The sequence below is a fragment of the Blennius ocellaris genome (assembly GCF_963422515.1).
Source record: "Blennius ocellaris genome assembly, contig: SCAFFOLD_176, whole genome shotgun sequence".
In the NCBI taxonomy this organism is placed as follows: Eukaryota; Metazoa; Chordata; class Actinopteri; order Blenniiformes; family Blenniidae; genus Blennius; species Blennius ocellaris.
The window spans coordinates 17,379-44,775 of NW_027661838.1; the positions used below are offsets into that span (position 1 = coordinate 17,379).

The 27,397-nt window shown below is 50.7% G+C and overlaps 1 protein-coding gene across 1 annotated transcript; it reads left to right on the plus strand.

Annotated features, from left to right (window-relative positions):
• Positions 1-27,397, plus strand: npm1b (nucleophosmin 1b). The gene is made up of 11 exons (XM_080522271.1): positions 1-73; positions 615-697; positions 2,472-2,591; positions 2,661-2,754; positions 5,856-5,947; positions 7,482-7,552; positions 7,633-7,702; positions 16,271-16,387; positions 23,912-24,001; positions 25,670-25,744; positions 26,805-27,397. Exons 1-11 carry the CDS (start codon positions 25-27, stop codon positions 26,856-26,858), a joined length of 915 nt encoding a protein of 304 aa, XP_080378397.1. The 5' UTR covers positions 1-24; the 3' UTR covers positions 26,859-27,397.

Genomic DNA, 27,397 nt, shown 5'->3' on the forward strand with positions numbered 1-27,397 from the left:
GAAGTGTGAGCAGCCACTTGAGAGATGGAGGACGCAGCCTCCGCTGTGGGCAGACCTCAGATGTATTTGTTCGGTGAGCCCGTGTCTTCGGACAAAACTCACTTTTCTCCGTTCGCACGGTCCGAAGCGGCTTCGCGGCTCGCGGGTCCAGGAGCCGCGAAGCCGCTCGAGGCGGAGAATCAGCGCGCGGACGGCGCCGCTCTGCGCGCCTTTTGTTAGCTAGCGGAGCCGAGAGCCACCGCACTGATAGAACTTCACGTTCTCTCACATTCACACCATAAAACATCACATTCACACCATAAAACATCACGTTGAAGTTTGTCCACAAACACCGGTCCTATTAAAAGTGGCTGGCGGAGCCTTGGAGGAACCGGACGTCAGATTTAGACACGTTGATGGATGGAACTCCACATTCATACGATCAAACTACACTTCACTACAGATTCATGGATGCATGCAGTGAATACACGTTCCTACTGATGTACACGGTACAACAGCAGATTTGTACACGTTCTATAACAACTACGCGTGTATACGAGTCGAGTGCAGAAACGCTTGGAGGCGGGTTCCTGCGATGTAAAGAACATTTGTACTCTAAAGCGTGTCTTTCCCAGGTTGTACCCTGAAGGCGGACAGGCGGGAGTTCAGGGTGGAGGTGGAGGACGACGACACGGAGCAGCAGCTGTCCCTCAAAGCGGTAAGGAAGCAGCAGTAAGGAAGCAGCAGTAAGGAAGCAGCAGTAAGGAAGCAGCAGCTTTCCCTCAAAGCGGTAAGGAAGCAGCAGCAGGAAAAACCTCCCCACAAGTCAAACTTCAGCAATCTGCTCCGAAATACAACACAATAATATCCACGGGACAGAGTTTAGCAGTAGGTTGCTTCCCGGTCTCCGTACGGGGTCACGAGTGGAGTTACACTGTATGAATGTACTCTAAAATACCACATATAGAGGGAGAGAATAAAGCTCACTGCACAGAAATCAGCAGTTGGAAACGTCACAGTTACAAGAGTTTTATCCATTATGGCAAAACAGCTTCGAATACTTCAAGTTAGCTAATATGTGGGGCTCAGCTTTTTGTTTTTAATTTTTAAATCTACTCTATTTTGAAATATTCTGAATTATCAGTAAGAAAGTCCACTAACACCCTACAGACACGTTTCAGCAGCTGAACTGGGCAAAGTGGAGCTAAACTCTCTTCTACTGTAAAACATGAGAGAATAATGTTCATCTTCTACTAATGAATAGAAATAAACCTCAATGCTGCAACAAAAAGCTTTATGAAGGTTAAACTGGGTAACGTGTGGAGTTACTCATTGATTAGTGTGTGCACGTGCACCACCTGGTGGTGGTGTTCAGTACTGCTGGAGACGGAGCAGGACGTGGTTGTTCCACCTCTTAGTGTTTCTGCATCAGTGATTCCTGAGCTGCAGCTGCAGTCATGTTCATCGTAACACAGACTAGGTTTGGAACACTGCCTGGACGGTACGGCTGCCTGGACGGTACGGCTGCCTGGACGGTACGGCTGCCTGGACGGTACGGCTGCCTGGACGGTACGGCTGCCTGGACGGTACGGCTGCCTGGACGGTGCAACTGCCTGGACGGTACGGCTGCCTGGACGGTACGGCTGCCTGGACGGTACGGCTGCCTGGACGGTGCAACTGCCTGGACGGTACGGCTGCCTGGACGGTACGGCTGCCTGGACGGTGCAACTGCCTGGACGGTACGGCTGCCTGGACGGTACGGCTGCCTGGACGGTGCAACTGCCTGGATGGTACGGCTGCCTGGACGGTACGGCTGCCTGGACGGTACGGCTGCCTGGACGGTACGGCTGCCTGGACGGTGCAACTGCCTGGACGGTACGGCTGCCTGGACGGTACGGCTGCCTGGACGGTACGGCTGCCTGGACGGTGCAACTGCCTGGACGGTACGGCTGCCTGGACGGTACGGCTGCCTGGACGACACGGCTGCCTGGACGGTACGGCTGCCTGGACGGTACGGCTGCCTCTGGACGGTACGGCTGCCTGGACGGTACGGCTGCCTGGACGACACAGCTGCCTGGACGGTACGGCTGCCTCTGGACGGTACAACTGCCTGGACGGTACGGCTGCCTGGACGGCACGGCATTAAACCAACAACCTGCTAGTAAAATCCCCACCTGAGCGGAGAACCAGCAGGTTCCTGTGAACTGCAAACAGAATTCTGGACACCAGAACGTCTGTGACTGTGGAACAACGTTTATTTAACTTGTCTAAAGAAAAGACTGGTTAAATGTATAAAAGCTGCTGCTTCAGGACTGGGTGGTGGAGGTGGAGGTTCAGGACTGGGTGGTGGAGGTGGAGCTTCAGGACTGGGTGGTGGAGGTGGAGCTTCAGGACTGGGTGGTGGAGGTGGAGCTTCAGGACTGGGTGGTGGAGGTGGAGCTTCAGGACTGGGTGGTGGAGGTGGAGCTTGAGCACTGGGTGGTGTTTTCCAGGTGTGTCTGGGGGCCGATGCGGAGGACAAGTTCCACCTGGTGGAGGTGGAGGGCCTGACCTTCGACGGGAAGACGGCCGTGGTTCCCCTGGTGGCCCTGAGGCCGTCTGTGCTGCCGTCGGTGAGTGAAGCCCCGCCCCTCAGCCAATAGGAAGAGTCCTGAGCCCTAACCTCTGCTCCCATTGGTCAGGTGACGCTGGGAGGCTTCGAGATCACGCCTCCAGTCACCTTCCGCCTCCAGGCCGGGGCCGGACCCGTCCACATCAGTGGACAGCACTTTGTCAGTGAGTATGAGAATGATACCAGGAACAATAGTATGAGAAGGATACCAGGAACAATAGTATGAGAATGATACCAAAAACAATAGTATGAGAAGGATACCAGAAACAATAGTATGAGAATGATACCAGAAACAATAGTATGAGAATGATACCAGAAACAATAGTATGAGAATGATACCAGAAACAATAGTATGAGAATGATACCAGAAACAATAGTATGAGAATGATACCAAAAACAATAGTATGAGAATGATACCAGAAACAATAGTATGAGAATGATACCAGAAACAATAGTATGAGAAGGATACCAGAAACAATAGTATGAGAAGGATACCAGAAACAATAGTATGAGAATGATACCAAAAACAATAGTATGAGAATGATACCAGGAACAATAGTATGAGAATGATACCAGGAACAATAGTATGAGAATGATACCAAAAACAATAGTATGAGAATGATACCAAAAACAATAGTATGAGAATGATACCAAAAACAATAGTATGAGAATGATACCAGGAACAATCGTATGAGAATGATACCAAAAACAATAGTATGAGAATGATACCAGGAACAATAGTATGAGAATGATACCAGGAACAATAGTATGAGAATGATACCAAAAACAATAGTATGAGAATGATACCAGGAACAATAGTATGAGAATGATACCAGAAACAATAGTATGAGAATGATACCAAAAACAATAGTATGAGAATGATACCAGAAACAATAGTATGAGAAGGATACCAGAAACAATAGTATGAGAATGATACCAAAAACAATAGTATGAGAATGATACCAGAAACAATAGTATGAGAATGATACCAGAAACAATAGTATGAGAAGGATACCAGAAACAATAGTATGAGAAGGATACCAGAAACAATAGTATGAGAATGATACCAGGAACAATAGTATGAGAATGATACCAGGAACAATAGTATGAGAATGATACCAAAAACAATAGTATGAGAATGATACCAGGAACAATAGTATGAGAATGATACCAAAAACAATAGTATGAGAATGATACCAGAAACAATAGTATGAGAAGGATACCAGAAACAATAGTATGAGAATGATACCAGGAACAATAGTATGAGAATGATACCAAAAACAATAGTATGAGAATGATACCAGGAACAATAGTATGAGAAGGATACCAGAAACAATAGTATGAGAATGATACCAAAAACAATAGTATGAGAATGATACCAGAAACAATAGTATGAGAATGATACCAGAAACAATAGTATGAGAATGATACCAAAAACAATAGTATGAGAATGATACCAGAAACAATAGCATGAGAAGGATACCAGAAACAATAGCATGAGAAGGATACCAGAAACAATAGTATGAGAATGATACCAAAAACAATAGTATGAGAAGGATACCAGAAACAATAGTATGAGAATGATACCAGAAACAATAGTATGAGAAGGATACCAGAAACAATAGTATGAGAATGATACCAGAAACAATAGTATGAGAATGATACCAGAAACAATAGTATGAGAATGATACCAGGAACAATAGTATGAGAAGGATACCAGAAACAATAGTATGAGAATGATACCAAAAACAATAGTATGAGAATGATACCAGAAACAATAGTATGAGAAGGATACCAGAAACAATAGTATGAGAAGGATACCAGAAACAATAGTATGAGAAGGATACCAGAAACAATAGTATGAGAAGGATACCAAAAACAATAGTATGAGAATGATACCAGAAACAATAGCATGAGAAGGATACCAGAAACAATAGTATGAGAAGGATACCAAAAACAATAGTATGAGAAGGATACCAGGAACAATAGTATGAGAAGGATACCAGGAACAATAGTATGAGAAGGATACCAGGAACAATAGTATGAGAATGATACCAGGAACAATAGTATGAGAATGATACCAGGAACAATAGTATGAGAATGATACCAGAAACAATAGTATGAGAAGGATACCAGAAACAATAGTATGAGAAGGATACCAGGAACAATAGTATGAGAAGGATACCAGGAACAATAGTATGAGAAGGATACCAGAAACAATAGTATGAGAAGGATACCAGAAACAATAGTATGAGAAGGATACCAGAAACAATAGTATGAGAAGGATACCAGAAACAATAGTATGAGAATGATACCAGGAACAATAGTATGAGAATGATACCAGGAACAATAGTATGAGAATGATACCAGGAACAATAGTATGAGAATGATACCAAAAACAATAGTATGAGAATGATACCAGGAACAATAGTATGAGAATGATACCAGGAACAATAGTATGAGAATGATACCAAAAACAATAGTATGAGAATGATACCAGGAACAATAGTATGAGAATGATACCAGGAACAATAGTATGAGAATGATACCAGGAACAATAGTATGAGAATGATACCAAAAACAATAGTATGAGAATGATACCAGGAACAATAGTATGAGAATGATACCAAGAACAATAGTATGAGAATGATACCAGAAACAATAGTATGAGAATGATACCAGAAACAATAGTATGAGAATGATACCAGAAACAATAGCATGAGAAGGATACCAGAAACAATAGTATGAGAATGATACCAGAAACAATAGTGAGTATGAGAAAAAATACAAATAAATAAAATAGTGAGTATGAGAAAAAATACAAATAAATAAAATAGTGAGTATGAGAAAAAATACAAATAAATAAAGTAGTGGGTGTGAGAGAGTCACAGTGTCTTAAAGGGACAGGCTCCCCACACACTGTAAACAACCTTCTCTTCTTCCGGTAAACAGAATCTACCGACATGCACAACGCCACCTGGTCGTTTTCATACATTTCAGTATCGGTACACTTTCAGCTTATTGTCCAGGCCTGAAGTCACGTTTACATTTGAAAGTAAGGTCAAGTAGGAAAAGACACAAAGAGAAAATACTGAGTATTAAACAGTATTTCAGTGGCTGATGGGACTGCAGGGTTCATTTTCTGATTCCCATCTGAAGGTGTCAACCTTCCTGAACCAGACGAGTTCTGCTGCAGCTTCACAGTAAATGTGTTAATAATATTCTGTTCATCAGAGCTGAAGAGATTCTCATGTTTCCTCTGCAGGTGTGAAAGAGTCGGATGATGAAGAAGAGGAAAACAACACATCGCCGGTGAAACGACCCTCCGGCCTGATGTCGGGGAAGAGGCCTGCGCTGGTAAGCAGCTGACGTTCTGTTGGCCTGGGGAAGGTTCCCCGACACCAGGTGCTTACTGTCCCAGTCTAAGATCTGTTCTGTTGGCCTGGGGAAGGTTCCCCGACACCAGGTGCTTCCTGTCCCAGTCTAAGATCTGTTCTGTTGGCCTGGGGAAGGTTCTCCGACACCAGGTGCTTCCTGTCCCAGTCTAAGATCTGTTCTGTTGGCCTGGGGAAGGTTCTCTGACACCAGGTGCTTCCTGTCCCAGTCTATGATCTGTTCTGTTGGCCTGGGGAAGGTTCCCCGACACCAGGTGCTTCCTGTCCCAGTCTAAGATCCGTTCTGTTGGCCTGGGGAAGGTTCCCCGACACCAGGTGCTTCCTGTCCCAGTCTAAGATCTGTTCTGTTGGCCTGGGGAAGGTTCCCCGACACCAGGTACTTCCTGTCCCAGTCTAAAGGTCGGTTCTGTTGGCCTGGGGAAGGTTCCCCGACACCAGGTGCTTCCTGTCCCAGTCTAAGATCTGTTCTGTTGGCCTGGGGAAGGTTCCCCGACACCAGGTGCTTCCTGTCCCAGTCTAAGATCTGTTCTGTTGGCCTGGGGAAGGTTCTCTGACACCAGGTGCTTCCTGTCCCAGTCTATGATCTGTTCTGTTGGCCTGGGGAAGGTTCCCCGACACCAGGTGCTTCCTGTCCCAGTCTAAGATCCGTTCTGTTGGCCTGGGGAAGGTTCCCCGACACCAGGTGCTTCCTGTCCCAGTCTAAGATCTGTTCTGTTGGCCTGGGGAAGGTTCCCCGACACCAGGTGCTTCCTGTCCCAGTCTAAGATCCGTTCTGTTGGCCTGGGGAAGGTTCTCTGACACCAGGTGCTTCCTGTCCCAGTCTAAGATCTGTTCTGTTGGCCTGGGGAAGGTTCCCCGACACCAGGTGCTTCCTGTCCCAGTCTAAGATCCATTCTGTTGGCCTGGGGAAGGTTCTCTGACACCAGGTGCTTCCTGTCCCAGTCTAAGATCTGTTCTGTTGGCCTGGGGAAGGTTCCCCGACACCAGGTGCTTCCTGTCCCAGTCTAAGATCTGTTCTGTTGGACTGGGGAAGGTTCCCCGACACCAGGTGCTTCCTGTCCCAGTCTAAGATCTGTTCTGTTGGCCTGGGGAAGGTTCCCCGACACCAGGTGCTTCCTGTCCCAGTCTAAGATCTGTTCTGTTGGCCTGGGGAAGGTTCCCCGACACCAGGTGCTTCCCGTCCCAGCTTTCTCAGCATTATAGTGGATCATGATCATCAGCGGCTGGATTTGGAGACAATAGAAAAAAACTGAAGCAGCTTTTTTATCCTGCCATGTAGGTTTTATTTTTGTTAATTCCTCCTATTTCTTGCAGAAAATCACAAAAGCGTGACAATTTGTTCCTCAGTGTTGAAGAGAGAGACTTTCCTCCTCAGTCGGACCCAAACTGCTGAGTCATGGTTCTTTAGCCTGTGAACATTAACGCTCCATCACATGATGAAGGTGAATTCACCACAGTCGACCTCCTGACCTCAACCCTTATTGTGTTTCTGGCAGAAAAAACTGAAGATGGACTCTGATGATGAGGAAGATGAGAGTGATGATGATGATGACGACGACGACGACAAGTACGATGTTCTTTACCTGGAAGTGAAAGTGACGGTGCCGTTTGTGCCTGGATACACCAGCGGTTCTTTGTTGTTCACAGTGACGACGACGACGACGGCGATGAGAACGACGCCAAGCCTGAGAAGCACGCGGGGAAGAAGATGAGAAAAGTAAGCCTCTCATTCACTTTTGAGACGATGAAGACGACGGTACTTTGGCCCTGGAGGAGCCGGGACAGAACTAACTGCGGCGCCCGCTAGTGGCCCGGCAGGCACCGCTTTGACCGGTTCCACCGTTGCCATGGAAACGCACATTGTTTTCAGAAGGTTGCAAAGTGAAAACCAAAGTTTTCTGAAACCAAAATACAGAAAGAATGATTTGTGTCTGTTGAGTTCACGTCCTGTGTGACGACCCGCCCTCGGTTTCTGTGTCCAGCAACAGTTCCACTGATTTCCCATGTTTTGGTTCCTCGTCATGTTTTTCAGTTCCACCTCCAGACACGTCGTTTCTGTCAGTGCGTCACGTTCTAGATCTCCAAACATTGTGGACACATCGAGTCTCAGTGGCGTCGCCAGAGGCTGTGTCTTTGCAGGAGTTTGATCTTATTGTGGCGGTTCTGGGGAATGGAAGGATCTCGAGTTTCTTTCTACTGTAACACACAGAACACAAGCTCTCCGATTTCAAACAAAACACCAGATTCTTATCCAGCGACAAAGATGAAAGGTTAAACTTTAACTAAATGAGGTCACTGACTAGTCATTTGGGCCTGAAACACAAAGACACCGACTCTCCTGCCAGAACCTCCACTGGGAGGAACATGTGGGTCCAGTGGAGCTCGTTCTAGTTCTGTTTATATTCAAACACCACATCGGTCATGATCATCAGTCACCATGAGACGTCAGAATAAAACGACACGCCAGTTGTTCAGAGGCATCAGGGATTGGTTTTTTTGTGAAAAGCCTCCATGTTTCATTACTATGAATAAGTTCAAAGGTTAATGCGTGCGCTGCAACGATTGGCTGAATCGCATCACACGGCTTTTTATTAAAAAAATTAAATAAATAAAAAATATATGTCTTCCTGGTTTATTCATTAATTAACCAGGTGACAAATTATCTTCACACATAAAAAAATGATCTAAATAAACCACTGGGGGGAAAAAAATCACATTTGTTGGGGGTGTTCAGGGATGCATTGCCCCCCCCCCCCCCCCCCCCCACCCCCCCACCAGTCTTTGTATTTGGCAGAGAAGTATTACTTCCTATAGTTGACCACTAGGTGTCAGGGCAGCTGTGGGCTCCTCACTCTTCAGGTGTGTGTGTGTGTGTGTGTGTGTGTGTGTGTGTGTGTGTGTGTGTGTGTGTGTGTGTGTGTGTGTGTGTGTGTGTGTGTGTGTGTGTGTGTGTGTGTGTGTGTGTGTGTGTGTGTGTGTGTGTGTGTGTGTGTGTGTGTGTGTGTGTGTGTGTGTGTGTGTCCCCACCACCACCACTACCCGGCTCTTTGTACCAGACCAGCACCGTCCCACCTGGTTTCCTGGAGTAAAACACAGGGTCTGACTGGTGTAATGATCGCATTTCTCCTCTGTAATCTGTTGACTTCTCACCGTCTCACACACACACACACACACACACACACACACACACACACACTTAAAGGAGCATGCACATATCACTGCACGCTGTGCAGACATTAACGGTAAAGGTCTATTGCATGAAACATGTCTGCAGAGCAGTAAAAGCACGCACACACACACACACACACACACACACACACACACACACACACACACACACACACACTTAGGGGAACATCTTCAACTATTTTTGTAGAACGCTGCATATCTTCGTCCCTCTGTCATCCCACTGTTAATATGATTGCTGCTCTTTATCGTTCTCATGCTCTTTCAGCTTTGCACCTGGTTCTTCCCTTTGAACACTTGTTTATGCGTGTTACCACAATCGCTTGCTCGTGTGTGTGTGTGTGTGTGTGTGTGTGTGTGTGTGCGCGCGTGTGCGTGTGTGTGTGTGTGTGAGTGTGAGTGTGTGACGTCTGGTAGTGATTGTCCTGGTCCTCCTGCAGCACGCTATCCCGGTGTGAACTGTGCCGGGCAGCAGATCAAAGCAGGGCAGATGTTCATACCTGGGACATGAAGGCCGTCCTCCGTCCCTCAGGGGACGTTTATGTCACCTGCTCCCTGGTGTGCTTGTCTCCCCCCCGCCAGCCCAGACCTGGGCCCAGACCCCGGCCCAGACCCCGGCCCAGACCCGGGCCCTGCTCTCCAGCCCTGGTCTGGTTGTGGGACCAGGAGGTCTGGGAAGGTTTAGGGTTGCAGGACAGACGGTCACGTCCTCACTGGAGAACCCAACCAGTGCAGTCCACATGCTTTAACTCTCTACTTCACTTTTTAAAGCCCTGATGTGACGCCGGGACGGTTGGTTCTGGTTCAACACTTCACGGTTCCTCTACCAGAGTTCTGGACTCCTCAGATCCTGTCTGGACCCCCCAGAGCTCACTAGACCACGCTTTGGACTTTCAACTGATTTCATTCATTCATCTGATCTGGGAGTTTTTTGTGCTTCTGGTTTCCATTTCAAGGTTTTTACAACATTTGGGTCGCAGTGACTCTGGTACTTGGAGCCTGCAGTGTTGAGTATCTCCTGGTAGTACTTTGGTACTGGGAGCCTGCAGTGTTGAGTATCTCCTGGTAGTACTTTGGTACTGGGAGCCTGCAGTGTTGAGTATCTCCTGGTAGTACTTTGGTACTTGGAGCCTGCAGTGTTGAGTATCTCCTGGTAGTACTTTGGTACTGGGAGCCTGCAGTGTTGAGTATCTCCTGGTAGTACTTTGGTACTTGGAGCCTGCAGTGTTGAGTATCTCCTGGTAGTACTTTGGTACTGGGAGCCTGCAGTGTTGAGTATCTCCTGGTAGTACTTTGGTACTGGGACCCTGCAGTGTTGAGTATCTCCTGGTAGTACTTTGGTACTGGGACCCTGCAGTGTTGAGTATCTCCTGGTAGTACTTTGGTACTGGGAGCCTGCAGTGTTGAGTATCTCCTGGTAGTACTTTGGTACTGGGACCCTGCAGTGTTGAGTATCTCCTGGTAGTACTTTGGTACTGGGAGCCTGCAGTGTTGAGTATCTCCTGGTAGTACTTTGGTACTGGGACCCTGCAGTGTTGAGTATCTCCTGGTAGTACTTTGGTACTGGGAGCCTGCAGTGTTGAGTATCTCCTGGTAGTACTTTGGTACTGGGACCCTGCAGTGTTGAGTATCTCCTGGTAGTACTTTGGTACTGGGAGCCTGCAGTGTTGAGTATCTCCTGGTAGTACTTTGGTACTTGGAGCCTGCAGTGTTGAGTATCTCCTGGTAGTACTTTGGTACTGGGAGCCTGCAGTGTTGAGTATCTCCTGGTAGTACTTTGGTACTTGGAGCCTGCAGTGTTGAGTATCTCCTGGTAGTACTTTGGTACTTGGAGCCTGCAGTGTTGAGTATCTCCTAGTAGTACTTTGGTACTGGGAGCCTGCAGTGTTGAGTATCTCCTGGTAGTACTTTGGTACTTGGAGCCTGCAGTGTTGAGTATCTCCTGGTAGTACTTTGGTACTTGGAGCCTGCAGTGTTGAGTATCTCCTAGTAGTACTTTGGTACTGGGAGCCTGCAGTGTTGAGTATCTCCTGGTAGTACTTTGGTACTTGGAGCCTGCAGTGTTGAGTATCTCCTGGTAGTACTTTGGTACTGGGAGCCTGCAGTGTTGAGTATCTCCTGGTAGTACTTTGGTACTGGGAGCCTGCAGTGTTGAGTATCTCCTGGTAGTACTTTGGTACTGGGAGCCTGCAGTGTTGAGTATCTCCTGGTAGTACTTTGGTACTGGGAGCCTGCAGTGTTGAGTATCTCCTGGTAGTACTTTGGTACTGGGACCCTGCAGTGTTGAGTATCTCCTGGTAGTACTTTGGTACTGGGAGCCTGCAGTGTTGAGTATCTCCTGGTAGTACTTTGGTACTGGGACCCTGCAGTGTTGAGTATCTCCTGGTAGTACTTTGGTACTGGGAGCCTGCAGTGTTGAGTATCTCCTGGTAGTACTTTGGTACTGGGAGCCTGCAGTGTTGAGTATCTCCTGGTAGTACTTTGGTACTTGGAGCCTGCAGTGTTGAGTATCTCCTGGTAGTACTTTGGTACTGGGAGCCTGCAGTGTTGAGTATCTCCTGGTAGTACTTTGGTACTTGGAGCCTGCAGTGTTGAGTATCTCCTGGTAGTACTTTGGTACTTGGAGCCTGCAGTGTTGAGTATCTCCTAGTAGTACTTTGGTACTGGGAGCCTGCAGTGTTGAGTATCTCCTGGTAGTACTTTGGTACTTGGAGCCTGCAGTGTTGAGTATCTCCTGGTAGTACTTTGGTACTGGGAGCCTGCAGTGTTGAGTATCTCCTGGTAGTACTTTGGTACTTGGAGCCTGCAGTGTTGAGTATCTCCTGGTAGTACTTTGGTACTTGGACCCTGCAGTGTTGAGTATCTCCTGGTAGTACTTTGGTACTTGGAGCCTGCAGTGTTGAGTATCTCCTGGTAGTACTTTGGTACTGGGATCCTGCAGTGTTGAGTATCTCCTGGTAGTACTTTGGTACTTGGAGCCTGCAGTGTTGAGTATCTCCTGGTAGTACTTTGGTACTTGGAGCCTGCAGTGTTGAGTATCTCCTGGTAGTACTTTGGTACTTGGAGCCTGCAGTGTTGAGTATCTCCTGGTAGTACTTTGGTACTTGGAGCCTGCAGTGTTGAGTATCTCCTGGTAGTACTTTGGTACTTGGAGCCTGCAGTGTTGAGTATCTCCTGGTAGTACTTTGGTACTTGGAGCCTGCAGTGTTGAGTATCTCCTGGTAGTACTTTGGTACTGGGAGCCTGCAGTGTTGAGTATCTCCTGGTAGTACTTTGGTACTGGGATCCTGCAGTGTTGAGTATCTCCTGGTAGTACTTTGGTACTTGGAGCCTGCAGTGTTGAGTATCTCCTGGTAGTACTTTGGTACTGGGAGCCTGCAGTGTTGAGTATCTCCTGGTAGTACTTTGGTACTTGGAGCCTGCAGTGTTGAGTATCTCCTGGTAGTACTTTGGTACTTGGAGCCTGCAGTGTTGAGTATCTCCTAGTAGTACTTTGGTACTGGGAGCCTGCAGTGTTGAGTATCTCCTGGTAGTACTTTGGTACTTGGAGCCTGCAGTGTTGAGTATCTCCTGGTAGTACTTTGGTACTGGGAGCCTGCAGTGTTGAGTATCTCCTGGTAGTACTTTGGTACTGGGAGCCTGCAGTGTTGAGTATCTCCTGGTAGTACTTTGGTACTGGGAGCCTGCAGTGTTGAGTATCTCCTGGTAGTACTTTGGTACTGGGACCCTGCAGTGTTGAGTATCTCCTGGTAGTACTTTGGTACTGGGAGCCTGCAGTGTTGAGTATCTCCTGGTAGTACTTTGGTACTGGGACCCTGCAGTGTTGAGTATCTCCTGGTAGTACTTTGGTACTGGGAGCCTGCAGTGTTGAGTATCTCCTGGTAGTACTTTGGTACTGGGAGCCTGCAGTGTTGAGTATCTCCTGGTAGTACTTTGGTACTTGGAGCCTGCAGTGTTGAGTATCTCCTGGTAGTACTTTGGTACTTGGAGCCTGCAGTGTTGAGTATCTCCTGGTAGTACTTTGGTACTGGGAGCCTGCAGTTTTGAGTATCTCCTGGTAGTACTTTGGTACTTGGAGCCTGCAGTGTTGAGTATCTCCTGGTAGTACTTTGGTACTGGGAGCCTGCAGTGTTGAGTATCTCCTGGTAGTACTTTGGTACTTGGAGCCTGCAGTGTTGAGTATCTCCTGGTAGTACTTTGGTACTTGGACCCTGCAGTGTTGAGTATCTCCTGGTAGTACTTTGGTACTTGGAGCCTGCAGTGTTGAGTATCTCCTGGTAGTACTTTGGTACTGGGATCCTGCAGTGTTGAGTATCTCCTGGTAGTACTTTGGTACTTGGAGCCTGCAGTGTTGAGTATCTCCTGGTAGTACTTTGGTACTTGGAGCCTGCAGTGTTGAGTATCTCCTGGTAGTACTTTGGTACTTGGAGCCTGCAGTGTTGAGTATCTCCTGGTAGTACTTTGGTACTTGGAGCCTGCAGTGTTGAGTATCTCCTGGTAGTACTTTGGTACTTGGAGCCTGCAGTGTTGAGTATCTCCTGGTAGTACTCTGGTACTTGGAGCCTGCAGTGTTGAGTATCTCCTGGTAGTACTTTGGTACTTGGAGCCTGCAGTGTTGAGTATCTCCTGGTAGTACTTTGGTACTGGGAGCCTGCAGTGTTGAGTATCTCCTGGTAGTACTTTGGTACTTGGAGCCTGCAGTGTTGAGTATCTCCTGGTAGTACTTTGGTACTGGGAGCCTGCAGTGTTGAGTATCTCCTGGTAGTACTTTGGTACTTGGAGCCTGCAGTGTTGAGTATCTCCTGGTAGTACTTTGGTACTTGGACCCTGCAGTGTTGAGTATCTCCTGGTAGTACTTTGGTACTTGGAGCCTGCAGTGTTGAGTATCTCCTGGTAGTACTTTGGTACTGGGATCCTGCAGTGTTGAGTATCTCCTGGTAGTACTTTGGTACTTGGAGCCTGCAGTGTTGAGTATCTCCTGGTAGTACTTTGGTACTTGGAGCCTGCAGTGTTGAGTATCTCCTGGTAGTACTTTGGTACTTGGAGCCTGCAGTGTTGAGTATCTCCTGGTAGTACTTTGGTACTTGGAGCCTGCAGTGTTGAGTATCTCCTGGTAGTACTTTGGTACTTGGAGCCTGCAGTGTTGAGTATCTCCTGGTAGTACTTTGGTACTTGGAGCCTGCAGTGTTGAGTATCTCCTGGTAGTACTCTGGTACTTGGAGCCGCCTCGATGAAACAAGCAGGAAACACACTGAGCCGAATTACGAGAGCGATTGACACTGTTTATTTGTTAATTACGTGCAGTTACGTGCTAAAGTAGTCACATAAACAGATGTTTAGTAGACAGGTGTCTAATTCTTGTGGTGGATGTAAGTACTCCCGCTCCTTCATAATGTCTCCATTCAGATGCCACATGAGGTACATCACGGAACACAAGCCAGTGCTTGTACTTCAGCTTGTACTTGCTGATTGCTCTGCGCTCACACACACATTCTTCCTGGAAGGGTTCCTTGGCTCACGCTTCGTTCTCCTTGACTGGAGAACCGTCCGTCACACCAGAACTACAACAACGTGTCTGCCAGTGGATTGTTGCTGGAACAGAAGTGGATGTAGACTCTGTCACCAGCAGGCGACACACTTCATCGTAGGGAAGCAGGGTTTCAGCAGGTCCGTCACCAGAAAGCCGGAACCCCGGGCTGGAGCACAATGAGGATGTGAGGATAGCATGATATTCTCATGTGTGCAGAAAATGACAGCACGTCTACGTTTTGTCCATTTGGAAAAGAAAATGTGTTTGAAGGGTGAAACGTGTTTTCAGACATTGCATGTGTAGAAGTTGTGTCATCACAGTAATTATGCTGTGCTCCTTTCCAGCCTGAATACAAATGATTACATTGGGAAAGAAAGAAAGAAAGAAAGAAAGAAAGAAAAGGGTTTGAGCTCAGGAAGTGCACGTACTTGCCTTGCCTATTACAAGGTAATTACAGCAGCGACTGAAAGAAATGGAAACCTAATTTGAAGGCTGTGACTGGAGAACAATGACAGGACGTCATTAGAACCAGGGCTAACGAGGAAGAACGTTTGTCCGGCCAGCGCTCAGCAGCTTCAGGCAGCAGCTCACTGTCCACCAAGGCCTTTGTCATGGTCACTAAACCTCATGTGCTCATAGCAAACCTCACCTCACACGTCTCACACTCTGATCGCTTTGATCACTTTGATCACTCTGAGACTGAAACATGTCGAGACGGTTGAACCAAATCCAAACACATCTGAAGGACGTGAATTAACAAGAGATCAATGAGACGACGGAGAGAATACACAGGATTCTGAAAGGACAGGAGGAGGAGGAGGAGGAGGAGGAGGAGGAGGACGTGCAGGAGGAGGAGGTGAAGGAGGAGGTGGAGGTGCAGGAGGAGGAGGAGGTGCAGGAGGAGGAGGAGGACGTGCAGGAGGAGGAGGTGAAGGAGGAGGTGGAGGTGCAGGAGGAGGAGGAGGAGGTGAAGGAGGAGGTGGAGGTGCAGGAGGAGGAGGAGGTGAAGGAGGAGGTGGAGGTGCAGGAGGAGGAGGAGGTGGTGGTGCAGGAGGAGGAGGAGGAGGTGGAGGTGCAGGAGGGGGAAGAGGAGGAGGTGGAGGTGCAGGAGGAGGAGGAGGTGTAGGAGGAGGTGGTGCAGGAGGAGGAGGAGGTGCAGGAGGAGGAGGAGGTGAAGGAGGAGGTGAAGGAGGAGGTGGAGGTGCAGGAGGAGGAGGAGGTGGTGCAGGAGGAGGTGGAGGTGCAGGAAGAGGAGGAGGTGCAGGAGGAGGAGGAGGTGCAAGAGGAGGAGGTGGAGGTGCAGGAAGAGGAGGAGGAGGTGCAGGAGGAGGAGGAGGAGGAGTCTCATCTCACCAGACCTCCACCTGCCTGTAGGATCTCAGCAGGTTCTCATGAGAACCCGGCAGTGACTAGGACCTGGTTCTCATGAGAACCCAGGCAGTGACTAGGACCTGGTTCTCATGAGAACCCAGGCAGTGACTAGGACCTGGTTCTCATGAGAACCCGGCAGTGACTAGGACCTGGTTCTCATGAGAACCCGGCAGTGACTAGGACCTGGTCTTCCTGCAGAACGCCGACTCGTCGCCCAGGAAGCCCAACAAGACCCCCAGGAACCAGAACGGCTCCGCGGGGAACCCGTCAGGACCTGCAGGGAGGGCCCAGGTCCAGGTCCAGGTCCAGGTCCAGGTAGGGCCAGTCTCACCCACTGCTGGGGTCTAGTTCCGTAGTATTTACTGTTTACTGTTTACTATTTACTGTTTACTGTTTACTGTTTACTATTGTTTAGTGTTTAGTAATTAGTATTTACTGTTTACTGTTTAGTGTTTAGTATTTAGTAATTAGTATTTACTGTTTACTGTTTACTATTTACTGTTTACTGCTGTTTAGTGTTTAGTAATTAGTATTTACTGTTTACTGTTTAGTGTTTAGTATTTAGTATTTAGTAATTAGTATTTACTGTTTACTGTTTACTGTTTACTGTTGTTTAGTGTTTAGTAATTAGTATTTACTGTTTACTGTTTACTGTTGTTTAGTGTTTAGTAATTAGTATTTACTGTTTACTGTTTACTGTTTACTATTTACTGTTTACTGTTTACTGTTGTTTAGTGTTTAGTAATTAGTATTTACTGTTTACTGTTTAGTGTTTAGTATTTAGTATTTAGTAATTAGTATTTAGTAATTAGTAATTAGTATTTAGTAATTAGTATTTAGTATTTAGTAATTAGTATTTAGTACTGTGACGTCACATCACCTCATTAACTTCCACTGTAACGTGAGTGGAGAAGCTCAGAGAAGAGGAAACTGGGGGGGCCCCATCCCTCCACTGGGGGGGGCCCGTGGCTCCACTGGGGGGGGCCCCGTCCCTCCAGTGGGAGGGGCCTCCATGCTCCACTGGGGGGGGGCCCGTCGCTCCACTGGGGGGGGGCCCTGTTGCTCCACTGGGGGGGGGGGCCCGTGGCTCCACTGGGGGGGGCCCCGTCCCTCCAGTGGGAGGGGCCTCCATGCTCCACTGGGGGGCCCGTGGCTCCACTGGGGGGGGGCCCTGTTGCTCCACTGGGGGGGGGCCCTGTTGCTCCACTGGGGGGGGGGGCCCCGTGGCTCCACTGGGAGGAATGTGATCGATACAGGTTGTAATTCGCTCCTGAGACATTAAGCATCAGGTGGAATGTTCCGGCAGCCGGGGCCACGCCTGAACTCTGCTGTTCCAGCAAACACACCTGACCTTTTCCTGGGGCCAGGTTTAACCCCTGACCCCCCGGCTTGACCCCGCCGTCTGGGGTCGCGGCCACCTTTGATGCCCCGGCCCCCCCGCCGCTCACGCCCTTATCTGGGGACGACTAATTGACGAGCTGCTCTGAGAGTTTCCACGTCTGTGTGAAAAGCAGTGATACAGATAAACCTTCCTGTCGGTTCCACGACGAGGCTGGAGCCTGCAGGACGGCCAGGAACCTGGGAGGAACCGGGGAGGAACCGGGGAGGAACCGGGGGAGGAAGCCCGGGAGGAACCGGGGGAGGAACCGGGGGAGGAACCCCGGGGGAGGAACCGGGGGAGGAACCTGGGAGGAACCGGGGGAGGAACCGGGGGAGGAACCGGGGGAGGAACCCCGGGAGGAACCGGGGGAGGAACCGGGGGAGGAAGCCCGGGAGGAACCGGGGGAGGAACCGGGGGAGGAACCCCGGGAGGAACCGGGGGAGGAAGCCCGGGAGGAACCGGGGGAGGAACCGGGGGAGGAACCCCGGGGGAGGAACCGGGGGGAACCTTTTGTTCAGTTCATTCAAGAGGTTTTGTGGCCACAGTTCACCAGGATGCAGGACAGGTGGCGCTCTCATTTCTCATTTCTCATTCCTTCGTCCTCTGTCCATTGATGTTTGTCAACGTTCCCTCTGCATGATAAACACCACATGGACCTGGAAGAGAGAGATGTGTTCTCACATGTCTCCTCCAGAGGAACCTTCAGCCTCCAGCTGGACCAAAGGTGGTTCTATAGCCGCTGCAGATCCATGAGGTTTATTCTCAATCTCAGTCTGCAGTTAATGTTCTGTTTGAACACGGCTGTTCATGTTCTGCCGCCCTTTCAGTCTGCAGACTGTTTGTGACGACAAACAATCCAGAACCACCTCAGCTTGGTATTCTGTAAACAAGCACAACTCCTAATGTTGCTTCTTGGTCTGAAAACGTGATTCAGTATCTGATCAGAACTGGAAACGTTCAAATGTTCTCAGATTCAACGTGTTTCCTGAACGAGAAGGAAATGTGACGCCTCAGGTTGCCTCAGACAGTCTCAGGTTGCCTCAGACAGTCTCAGGTTGCCTCAGGTTGCCTCAGACGGCCTCAGGTTGCCTCAGACAGTCTCAGGTTGCCTCAGACGGTCTCAGGTTGCCTCAGACGGTCTCAGGTTGCCTCAGACGGTCTCAGGTTGCCTCAGACAGTCTCAGGTTGCCTCAGGTTGCCTCAGACGGCCTCAGGTTGCCTCAGACAGTCTCAGGTTGCCTCAGGTTGCCTCAGACGGCCTCAGGTTGCCTCAGACAGTCTCAGGTTGCCTCAGGTTGCCTCAGACGGCCTCAGGTTGCCTCAGACGGTCTCAGGTTGCCTCAGACGGTCTCAGGTTGCCTCAGACAGTCTCAGGTTGCCTCTGGTTGCCTCCAGTGAATGCTGCAGTGTGCAGAAATGCTGGGGGATTATCCAGCTGAGCAACAAGCGTGTCCCTGGTTGCCGTGTCCCTGGTTGCCGTGTCCCTGGTTGCCGTGTCCCTGGTTGCTGTGTCCCTGGTTGCTGTGACTCTGGTTGCTGTGACTCTGGTTGCTGTGACTCTGGTTGCTGTGACTCTGGTTGCCGTGTCCCTGGTTGCCGTGTCCCTGGTTGCCGTGACTCTGGTTGCTGTGTCCCTGGTTGCCGATCCCTGGTTGCTGTGACTCTGGTTGCTGTGACTCTGGTTGCCGTGACTCTGGTTGCCGTGACTCTGGTTGCCGTGTCCCTGGTTGCCGTGTCCCTGGTTGCCGTGACTCTGGTTGCCGTGTCCCTGGTTGCCGTGTCCCTGGTTGCTGTGACTCTGGTTGCTGTGACTCTGGTTGCCGTGTCCCTGGTTGCCGTGACTCTGGTTGCCGTGTCCCTGGTTGCTGTGACTCTGGTTGCTGTGACTCTGGTTGCCGTGTCCCTGGTTGCCGTGTCCCTGGTTGCCGTGTCCCTGGTTGCTGTGACTCTGGTTGCTGTGACTCTGGTTGCCGTGTCCCTGGTTGCTGTGACTCTGGTTGCTGTGACTCTGGTTGCCGTGTCCCTGGTTGCTGTGACTCTGGTTGCCGTGTCCCTGGTTGCCGTGACTCTGGTTGCCGTGTCCCTGGTTGCCGTGTCCCTGGTTGCCGTGACTCTGGTTGCCGTGACTCTGGTTGCCGTGTCCCTGGTTGCCGTGTCCCTGGTTGCCGTGTCCCTGGTTGCCGTGTCCCTGGTTGCTGCTCCGTCACAGTGTAGAGGACGTCCTCGTCCCTCCCCTCACTTCCTGAACACGCCTCCTGCTGATTGCTCTCATTAGGTCTTTGATGTCTGCAGCCTGAGCTCCAGGAGGCCCCGGGGGGCCGGGACTGGACGCCTGCTCTTCCCTCCCTCCATGCTACTGATGGTGGTTAGCTTGTCCTGTCCTCACCGCTGGCTGTCCTCACCGCTGGCTGTCCTCACCGCTGGGTGTCCTCACCGCTGGCTGTCCTCACTGCTGGTTGTCCTCACCGCTGGCTGTCCTCACTGCTGGTTGTCCTCACCGCTGGCTGTCCTCACCGCTGGGTGTCCTCACCGCTGGCTGTCCTCACTGCTGGTTGTCCTCACCGCTGGGTGTCCTCCGGCCCACGTCGTCCCCTGGCCCATGTCTTGCAGCACACGTCCTAGAGGTGTGGACCATGCAGCCTTGCAGCACACGTCCTAGAGGTGTGGACCTTGCAGCCTTGCAGCACACGTCCTAGAGGTGTGGACCTTGCAGCCTTGCAGCACACGTCCTAGAGGTGTGGACCTTGCAGCCTTGCAGCACACGTCCTAGAGGTGTGGACCTTGCAGCCTTGCAGCACACGTCCTAGAGGTGTGGACCTTGCAGCCTTGCAGCACACGTCCTAGAGGTGTGGACCATGCAGCCTTGCAGCACACGTCCTAGAGGTGTGGACCATGCAGCCTTGCAGCACACGTCCTAGAGGTGTGGACCTTGCAGCCTTGCAGCACACGTCCTAGAGGTGTGGACCATGCAGCCTTGCAGCACACGTCCTAGAGGTGTGGACCATGCAGCCTTGCAGCACACGTCCTAGAGGTGTGGACCATGCAGCCTTGCAGCACACGTCCTAGAGGTGTGGACCATGCAGCCTTGCAGCACACGTCCTAGAGGTGTGGACCATGCAGCCTTGCAGCACACGTCCTAGAGGTGTGGACCTTGCAGCCTTGCAGCACACGTCCTAGAGGTGTGGACCTTGCAGCCTTGCAGCACACGTCCTAGAGGTGTGGACCTTGCAGCCTTGCAGCACACGTCCTAGAGGTGTGGACCATGCAGCCTTGCAGCACACGTCCTAGAGGTGTGGACCATGCAGCCTTGCAGCACACGTCCTAGAGGTGTGGACCTTGCAGCCTTGCAGCACACGTCCTAGAGGTGTGGACCTTGCAGCCTTGCAGCACACGTCCTAGAGGTGTGGACCATGCAGCCTTGCAGCACACGTCCTAGAGGTGTGGACCATGCAGCCTTGCAGCACACGTCCTAGAGGTGTGGACCTTGCAGCCTTGCAGCACACGTCCTAGAGGTGTGGACCTTGCAGCCTTGCAGCACACGTCCTAGAGGTGTGGACCATGCAGCCTTGCAGCACACGTCCTAGAGGTGTGGACCATGCAGCCTTGCAGCACACGTCCTAGAGGTGTGGACCTTGCAGCCTTGCAGCACACGTCCTAGAGGTGTGGACCTTGCAGCCTCACCACTAAAGCAAGCGCGTCGTCGTTGCAGCCACAGATGGACGAGGTGCTTCAACTCTGAACGTCTCCCGTGGGAGACTTGGCAGTTTGGACGTGGACAGCGTCCCCGTCCGTCCACAGGACGTGCAGGGTGAGTCAGGCTCCCCCTGGACGTCCCCCCAGACGTCGGCCCTCCAGCCTGTCATTCCAATAAAATGACAATTGCTGTTCCCGGACTTGATGAGCACAAGGTGTGGCGGCCATGTGGAGGCGAGGCTGCGTGGCAGGATGGCGTGCTGGTGATTAAGACGGCGTCTCGTGGATCTGTAATCAGCGTCTGGCTCACATGAAACAGCCGGCTGTGTTCCTCAGCTGTTCCAGGGCCACAGCTGTCCTCTGGAAGTGGAGAACGTCCCGTAAATAATAAATACGTAGGGCTTCGTCTGGCAAGGCGCCAGCAGCCTTCTGCCGGGGCACGTCTGCGTCACGGTCCTGGTGGGGCTACGTCTTTTCATCTCCCCTATTAAACTGTCTCGGGGACAAGGACACATGAATGTTGTTTTCACAAGAGTGAGAGGAAGTGTGTCATGTAATGTGGACAAATCTTTCTGATGCATTGTTTTACTACTGGGGGGAGACACACTGCAGGACAAGTAAGGCTGCTTGTGAAGACGGGATGTCCTTGTTGGATTCACGATATGTTACATCCGTCTCGTCTGCTTGAGAGCAGGACACTGCTCAGGTGCCCAGGACAGACCCTACAGTCCTCTGGACGTGTGACGGTCCAGGACAGACCCTACAGTCGTCTGGACGTGTGACGGTCCAGGACAGACCCTACAGTCCTCTGGACGTGTGACGGCCCAGGACAGACCCTACAGTCCTCTGGACGTGTGACGGTCCAGGACAGACCCTACAGTCCTCTGGACGTGTGACGGTCCAGGACAGACCCTACAGTCCTCTGGACGTGTGACGGCCCAGGACAGACCCTACAGTCCTCTGGACGTGTGACGGCCCAGGACAGACCCTACAGTCCTCTGGACGTGTGACGGCCCAGGACAGACCCTACAGTCATCTGGACGTGTGACGGCCCAGGACAGACCCTACAGTCGTCTGGACGTGTGACGGTCCAGGACAGACCCTACAGTCCTCTGGACGTGTGACGGCCCAGGACAGACCCTACAGTCCTCTGGACGTGTGACGGTCCAGGACAGACCCTACAGTCCTCTGGACGTGTGACGGCCCAGGACAGACCCTACAGTCGTCTGGACGTGTGACGGCCCAGGACAGACCCTACAGTCCTCTGGACGTGTGACGGTCCAGGACCTGGAGGTTCCACCGTGGCAGCATGTTCCCACCGCAGAGTTCACCTTCACTTCACGGTGCTTCATCTTTTCTAAAGTCTGGTTCCGGGGTGTCCCCAGGAGAAGACAAATGTCCCCAGGAGAAGACAAATGTCCCCAAGAGAAGACAAATGTCCCCAGGAGAAGACAGATGTCCCCAGGAGAAGACAAATGTCCCCAAGAGAAGACAAATGTCCCCAGGAGAAGACAGATGTCCCCAGGAGAAGACAGATGTCCCCAGGAGAAGACAAATGTCCCCAGGAGAAGACAGATGTCCCCGGGAGAAGACAAATGTCCCCAGGAGAAGATAAATGTCCCCAAGAGAAGACACATGTCCCAAGGAGAAGACAAATGTCCCCAGGAGAAGACAAATGTCCCCAAGAGAAGACAAATGTCCCCAGGAGAAGACAGATGTCCCCAGGAGAAGACAAATGTCCCCAGGAGAAGACAGATGTCCCCAGGAGAAGACAAATGTCCCCAGGAGAAGACACATGTCCCGAGGAGAAGACAGATGTCCCCAGGAGAAGACAGATGTCCCCAGGAGAAGACAGATGTCCCAAGGAGAAGACAGACACAAAGTGATCAGGGTTCTTTGTGGACAACTACAGATGGTTCTCTGTTCTCTTGATCTTGTGGTAAAACTGTCCTACGCTTTGCTTCCACAAAGTTCCAGCTCTCAATGAAACCCTACAATTTCCCCGGATTCCTCCCCGGCCTTACATGTAGGGACAGGCTCCCTCCTTGTCTTGTGTAACACCGTCACACGGCGTGTGTGTTGGTAGAGTGTCGCCTCCGCTGATGGAGGAGCTCTGGATCTGGACCTTCCAGGTCCGGGACCGGGACCAGGACCGGGACCAGGACCAGGACCAGGACCGGGACCAGGACCGGGCCCGGGACCAGGACCAGGACCGGGACCGGGACCAGGACCAGGACCAGGACTCCTCCAATAGTTGTGACACGAGAAAAAGTGTGGTTTTTCTGTGGTTGTAGTCTTTAATGTAAAATCAGTGGAGTTCTGTAGAAAAGCAGCAAACCTGCTTTTGTTGATTGAAGTTCCATCAGTGGAAAAACACACTGATAAGGAGTGTTGCTCATGGGCTGCTGGCAGTAGAACCTTCACTCCTCCCTCTCCTGCTGGCAGTAGAACCTTCACTCCTCCCTGATGTATTTGTAGAGAAAGATGTGTGATTAGGCTACGATTGGTTGTCCTTAACCCTTTCATCTTCTTCCAGCTGGCCTGTAAACCCAGGCCAGACCAGGCCAGACCAGGCCAGACCTGTAAACCCAGGCCAGACCAGGCCAGGCCTGTAAACCCAGACTAGCTGCAGCACATGACTCCTTCAACATGTGACGGTCGGCGACTTCCAGCTGGACGCCACAGTCACTGCGGCCATTGCTGGAGGGGCGGAGCCTCCGTCTGATTGGCTGCTGAGAGTTTCTCTTCTGCTTCTTGTGCTCCAGACGCCGACCCAGGGAAAGACCAGGACCCCGGCTGGACCTGCCAAGTCTCTGGCTGACATTCGACTCAAGTTATCGGCAGCAGCCAAAGAGGTGAGGCCGATACCAGTCTCACTCTGGTATCGGTACAGACATCAGTCTCACTCTGGTATCAGTACAGACTTCGGCTCACTCTGGTATTGGTACAGATATCGGTCTCACTCTGGTATCGGTACAGATATCGGTCTCACTCTGGTATCGGTACAGACATCGGTCTCACTCTGGTATCGGTACAGACATCGGTCTCACTCTGGTATCGGTACAGACATCGGTCTCACTCTGGTATCGGTACAGACATTAGTCTCACTCTGGTATCGGTACAGATATCGGTCTCACTCTGGTATCGGTACAGATATCAGTCTCACTCTGGTATCGGTACAGTTACCGGTCTCACTCTGGTATCGGTACAGATATCGGTCTCACTCTGGTATCGGTACAGATATCAGTCTCACTCTGGTATCGGTACAGATATCGGTCTCACTCTGCTATCGGTACAGTTACCGGTCTCACTCTGGTATCGGTACAGACATCGGTCTCACTCTGGTATCGGTACAGTTACCGGTCTCACTCTGGTATCGGTACAGATACCGGTCTCACTCTGGTATCGGTACAGATACCGGTCTCACTCTGGTATCGGTGCAGACATCGGTCTCACTCTGGTATCGGTACAGATACCAGTCTCACTCTGGTATCGGTACAGATATCGGGCTCACTCTGGTATCGGTACAGATATCGGGCTCACTCTGGTATCGGTACAGATATCGGGCTCACTCTGGTATCGGTACAGTTACCGGTCTCACTCTGGTATCGGTACAGATACCGGTCTCACTCTGGTATCGGTACAGATATCGGGCTCACTCTGGTATCGGTACAGATATCGGGCTCACTCTGGTATCGGTACAGTTACCGGTCTCACTCTGGTATCGGTACAGATACCAGTCTCACTCTGGTATCGGTACAGACATCAGTCTCACTCTGGTATCGGTACAGATACCAGTCTCACTCTGGTATCGGTGCAGACATCAGTCTCACTCTGGTATCGGTACAGACATCAGTCTCACTCTGGTATCGGTACAGATATCGGTCTCACTCTGGTATCGGTACAGATACCAGTCTCACTCTGGTATCGGTGCAGACATCAGTCTAACTCTGGTATCGGTACAGACATCAGTCTCACTCTGGTATCGGTACAGATATCGGTCTCACTCTGGTATCGGTACAGATACCAGTCTCACTCTGGTATCGGTGCAGACATCAGTCTAACTCTGGTATCGGTACAGACATCAGTCTCACTCTGGTATCGGTACAGATATCGGTCTCACTCTGGTATCGGTACAGATACCAGTCTCACTCTGGTATCGGTGCAGACATCAGTCTAACTCTGGTATCGGTACAGACATCAGTCTCACTCTGGTATCGGTACAGACATCAGTCTCACTCTGGTATCGGTACAGATATCGGTCTCACTCTGGTATCGGTACAGACATCAGTCTGACTCTGGTATCGGTACAGACATCAGTCTGACTCTGGTATCGGTACAGATATCGGTCTCACTCTGGTATCGGTACAGACATCAGTCTGACTCTGGTATCGGTACAGACATCAGTCTGACTCTGGTATCGGTACAGATATCGGTCTCACTCTGGTATTGGTACAGACATCAGTCTCACTCTGGTATCGGTACAGATATCGGTCTCACTCTGGTATCATCTTGTGTTTCAGGGGAAACCTCTCCCAAAGACGGAACAGAAGTTTGAGAATTTTGTTCGCAGTTCATTTAAAATCTCCGACAAAACGGTAGGTGACACCAACTGTCATTGTTTCTTCATTTAGTTACAAATTGATGTGAAAAATCTGATACATTTTTCAAGGTCTTCAATCGCACTTTACCATGTTTTTACAATTTATGCTGCGAGAAATATACACATCAGCCATAACATTGACATCACTTCCATACTTGACCAGGTGATGGTCGTCGTGAGCTGTGATTGGTCCTCAGAGCAGGTGGGCTCACGCTGAGCTGTGATTGGTCCTCAGAGCAGGTGGGCTCACGCTGAGCTGTGATTGGTCCTCAGAGCAGGTGGGCTCACGGTGAGCTGTGATTGGTCCTCAGAGCAGGTGGGCTCACGGTGAGCTGTGATTGGTCCTCAGAGCAGGTGGGCTCACGGTGAGCTGTGATTGGTCCTCACCAGGTGAACCAGCAGTTCTTTATTTTCCTGCTCATGTTCTCTTTCTGGAGTTCAGGACTGAAGAACCACTGACTGGTTCTCGCTGGTTTCCCACCACAAGTTCAGTCTTCTGCAGAGAGACCACTTCCTGATGTGTCCTCCTGTCCCCTCCATGTCTCCACCCTACGTCCTCCCAGTGTGTCCTTGTGGACTCAGAGAAGTGATGGGGTGCAGCTGCCAGGGCAAACGTCTCCAGTGATTGACTGTCTCTAACGAGGGACTGGTACGAGGACGTCCAGTCGTCTTCACATTCAGCCTTTGAAGCTCAGTCTTTCTAATGCTGCTTGTCACTTGTGGAGACAAACGTCCCCCCCCTGCTCGCTGGGCAGCGAGACAAACGTCCCCCCCTGCGAGACCTGAACCCCCGAGAGACTCTGCAGAGTAAAAGGTTCTGTCCTCAGAGCGCAATGATGGAACTGCAGCCTTTAGTGGAGTTAGTGGGGGATCGGGGGGGGGGGGGGGGGGGTCTATATAGTGGAGTCTATAAAACGTCTATAAAACCCTAACCCTAGTCGTCCCCCAGCAGTCCGTCATCCCCCAGCCGTCCCCCAGCGGGTCCTAGTCGTCCCCCAGCCGTCCCTCGTCCATGACCGTCTCTAATAGTTTTCTTGTCCTCTCGCCTTCCTCAGGTCGTCAAGGATCTCTGGACTTTTGTCCAAACGCTGAAGACGGAGAAGAAGTAACGTCCGTGTCCATGAAGGTTTAGTGTCCTGTGTCCTGCCCTGCGAGACGTTTAAAGGCACAGTCAGCACTTTTCCTGCTCAGCCTGCAGACCAGCGGGACACGCAGGCTCATCGTATGGTTTCACAAGGCAAAGCACCGCAGGCTCATCGTATGGTTTCACAAGGCAAAGCACCTCCTGGACTCGTGTCCCCGCAGGCTCTCAGTGGAGACAGAAGAAGAGGGGACACGTCCTCTCAGAGCGCCACCTGCAGACAGAAGCACTTGACTTGTAGTTGTAGAGACATTATGTCTTCTACGGTCCCTAAGGGGACGTGTCCAGGATGTCCCTCACCGTCATACTGAGGAAGGAACTGGTCCCTTCAGCGTGTTTTACATCAATGTTCCTGAAACTGTGTGAAGTCTGAGACCGGTCTCTATATGAGACCAGTCTATATGAGACCAGTCTATATGAGACCAGTCTCTATGAGACCGGTCTCTATATGAGACCAGTCTCTATATGAGACCAGTCTCTATGAGACCGGTCTCTATATGAGACCAG

Excerpts from the sequence above, each read along its gene's own strand:
- npm1b (XM_080522271.1), top strand. The coding sequence starts at position 25 with ATGGAGGACGCAGCCTCCGCTGTGGGCAGACCTCAGATGTATTTGTTC. Across the intron at positions 2,592-2,660 it reads GGCCGTCTGTGCTGCCGTCG|GTGACGCTGGGAGGCTTCGA; the intron begins GTGAGTGAAGCC and ends CCCATTGGTCAG. Across the intron at positions 16,388-23,911 it reads AGGTCCAGGTCCAGGTCCAG|ACGCCGACCCAGGGAAAGAC; the intron begins GTAGGGCCAGTC and ends CTTGTGCTCCAG.